The following is a 3,665-nucleotide window of genomic DNA, read 5'->3' on the forward strand; positions in this document are numbered from 1 at the left end:
TGTAGTTTTATTATAGCTATATACCGCTAAGACTGAAAATGTGATCAAATTAATGGTCTAGCTTTATTTTTCCTGATAAACGCCATTAGGAGACTAGTAGATATCTCAGTTAACGAACATTAAAAATCATCAAATTCACTTGCCATTTTTGAGACCATCTAACAGAGTGCATGTATCGAAGTTTCCAGAATGTTTAAGTATCCTTCTATCCTTCTGACATTTAATGCTTCTTACTAAAAGTCAGTTTTTGTCATCAGCAAAGACTGTATTGTTTTGACGATGAAATAGCTGTAGTCCACGGCGTTCTCTTTGAAAAGTCACTAATAAATTTGAAGAATTTTTTTTTTTTTTACGTGATGCATAGATATGTACATATCCTTTTAAGGGGACAACTGCACATGTAAGTTTCTTTGAAATAAATTTAGGCGCCTGAATTTAATAAGGTAGATTTACTAAGTGAGGAACTCAATTACATGGCACTCTGGAGAAAAAAGGTTGATACTCTTTTAATAGTGATAGTTGCATAAAAATATAGAGATGTTTCACGGGGAGAATATACGCCCTGATATTGGGTTAATTAACAATTATTCCATGAGCGTGCGTTGATTGTACGAAATACGAGAGAAAAAATCGAGAAAATCCGAGTGAAATCGATAAAACTTGATGAAAATGTGATGTTGTGTAATACCTGGTGGTCAGACAGACGCAGGCTCATCACAAAAACCATTTCTTACCTTTTCGCGTACTTTTAAACACCAAAAATGATCCAAACTTTCCACAAAGATGTTTTTCTTGCTTTATTCAGAGAGAAATTTCGCTTTCCGGCGAAAAAAGATTTAGCTTAGCATTGCTTAGCGCAATCGTTTGCCATAGAAGGTAAGGTACATGAGCTGATAACCGAGATTGATTGAACCAATCAGAGCACAAGAAAAGCATTAACCGAGATTGAAAATTTAATAATAAGATATATCAAGCAGGTGTTTCTTTGAGACATAGGAGAAAGGAAACAACAAACAAAACCGAAGGCGTGAAAAGATACACGAACCATCTCAATTTTGTTTAAAAAAAACCCTCACGATTTTTGAAAACTTCGCTGCCCTTAAGTTATATCTCTTTTTAAATTGTTTCTGTAAATTATTATGACCTGGATCAAGGGTCTTTTAGCTTTCTGTTTTGTACTTGAAGCAGTTGGTCACAATCCTTTAGTGGTTACAGATTTTGCTGCAATGGGTCATATTTTCCAAAGACTGCCTACCGACGACTGGCTATGGTGTATTCAAATGTGTTTTTCTGATTCCCGATGCGTCTCCTATAACTTTCACAAGCAAAGTTCGACTTGTGAACTGAACGATTGCGGCATTGACATTTGTGGGGACCAGAACGAGGAGCTTGTATTTTCAAGCGGAAGTGTTTATCAGCAGTTGCGAGAGGTAAGAATGCTGTCTTGTAATAGGTACGTTTTTTTCCGATTGGACCGGATCGAGGAAATGTGAATAAGGTATTGAAATATCCTCAATTTTAATATCCTTTAGCACAAAGATGGAGAGCAAGTTTGACATTAAAGATATGAACTAATTTTATCGCTGTACTGAACAAACATTTGCTATCATGATTTTATGTTAAGCTTTCATTGTAAAGCTTACTCAAGCAATTTCTTTCAATTCCATGCTGAAAGTCATCTCACGATGGGAGCCCATGTTAATACATGTACATTTATGGATAAAAAAAGTGATGGTGCAGGCAGCTGCATTATTTATTTTAATTTTAAAGGAAAGACAGGCTGGTTGATTGTCACTGATTCTTCTTGAATCCTTCATAACAACTAGGGTTTTATGAAACAATTTACAAATTCGTCAGTTTGTTTGCAGCGACTGGAATAAAAAAGCATTGAAAAATTAATGTTCTCTTTGTTAGATAATAGCTTGCTGATTTATTTAACATTGTGGACAGTGGTGAAATAGGCCTTTTTCGATATATTAAAAATCAGCTTGATAGTGAGGCAGTTAGGATAGACAATGGAAAGTGGTTGATATCAGGAGCCCATGAGTGTTGATATGTAAATATTTTTCCCATTCATTCCAACGTGTTTCTATTGTTTTTGTCCTCACTACCTCGCTGTCAAGCTGCATATTTGATATTTCGAAACTGGCCTATTAGCTAGTATCAAAAATACCATAATACTCTTTGTCCCTCCAAATTTTGCATAGGCATTGTTTCCAGTTTCTCTTTGGACCATTTATATGTTCCAAGAAAAGATAAAAACAATGCTTATGCAAACTTTTTGGAGGGACAAGCAAAGAGTATTATGGCATTTTTTATACTGGCTAATTCATTTCACACGTGACATAAATAGCCCTTGGATGCTACACATGATAGAAAATGGTTTATTATTATATAAATACTTGTAAAATCGATCACAGGATTTTTCCTTTTACTAAAAAGTAATATCTTCACCGAGAGATACTTTCAGCACGAGAAGACAAAATTCGTATCCCCACTGAAGTGGCCATGTAATGTTCTGTTTGGTATATAGATATTGATAAAATGCTTTCGGCCATGTAATATCCTCTATTTCATCTGCTTCTTAAGTGCAAAGTGAACAAGTTGCTCTGTCCTTGACCCAAGTTGTGTTTGAAAGGGTGGTGTTAGTCCAAATAGTTTTCTCCGAACACTATCTTTTGGATCAAATGTATCCCACTATGATGGATACCGTCTGGGAATGATTTCCGTACAGGTCCTTACTTCATTATGCATGCAGAAAATTATTAATTATTCATTCGCGCTATTGTTTTGTAGAACAATACGTATACCCAAGAGAACCGAATATATACATGGGTAATTTGTACTTACGGGATGAATAAAAACGGATCTCATTTTTCTCTCCCTCCCTCTCTCTCTCTTCTTTCCCTTCCCGTTACTCGTTTTTGTCCCAGCTTTCCCCTTTCTATCCCTTCGTCTTGTTTTTATTTCCAGATCCCGCTCGGCTTTTTCTGCCATTTTATCCCACGATTTGTCACTCGCAGCTTGCCTTGAACTCCGACCCACTGTAAACCTCTGGATTACTTGTCCCTGTTCTTTAACACTGAGCTAACGTGTCAAGTTGTTAATTCACACCTTGAAAATGATATTTATTTTCAATTCTGGCTGACTATTTAAATAACAATGATACGTAATTATATACACGTGCCGCGCTGAGCACCTACAATCGAACTTACACTTGTAGGTTACCGTTAAGAGATCCCTGTTTTACTACTCTTGAAACAACCCATCCCTTTAATAATGCTAACCGTAACCCTAATTACGACTAAAGGCACTGTTTAGGCTTAGGGTTAGTCCCTGTGATAGTTTTAGGTTTTCCAGTATTGCTGTGAACTGTGACCTGCTTTTCCTTCATGCCCCGTGCGTGCGGCACACTTATAAGTTCACTGCGTGGAAGAGTATACCACGCTTAAAGTCTGATTGGTGCATCTTTCATGGGAAACTTTCATGCACGAGTTCATTGGAATTAAAATCGTTTCATATTTCCCTTCTTTTGGAGCAAACTTGCGTCTTCGTAATAATCAAGATGGCTACCGAAGTAAAAGGGTCACAGCAATGGGAGATTTGATCATTTGGAAATTGTCCCTGCTTTATAGCCTTTCCAGAGTTGTGCATAGAGTGGTGCA

The 3,665-nt window shown here is 36.6% G+C and overlaps 1 protein-coding gene across 1 annotated transcript in view; it reads left to right on the plus strand.

Moving 5' to 3' along the window:
• Window positions 1–1,008: 1,008 nt before the first annotated feature.
• Window positions 1,009–3,665, plus strand: part of LOC138002151 (neuronal pentraxin-1-like) — a 16,775-nt gene continuing 14,118 nt past the window's right edge. Inside the window, exon 1 of the mRNA XM_068848237.1 lies at window positions 1,009–1,430. Within this exon, the coding sequence (XP_068704338.1) occupies window positions 1,140–1,430 (291 nt within the window). The 5' untranslated portion in view covers window positions 1,009–1,139. The remainder of the gene's footprint in view (window positions 1,431–3,665) is intronic.

This window comes from Montipora foliosa, chromosome 1, assembly GCF_036669935.1.
Source record: "Montipora foliosa isolate CH-2021 chromosome 1, ASM3666993v2, whole genome shotgun sequence".
Lineage (NCBI taxonomy): Eukaryota > Metazoa > Cnidaria > Anthozoa > Scleractinia > Acroporidae > Montipora > Montipora foliosa.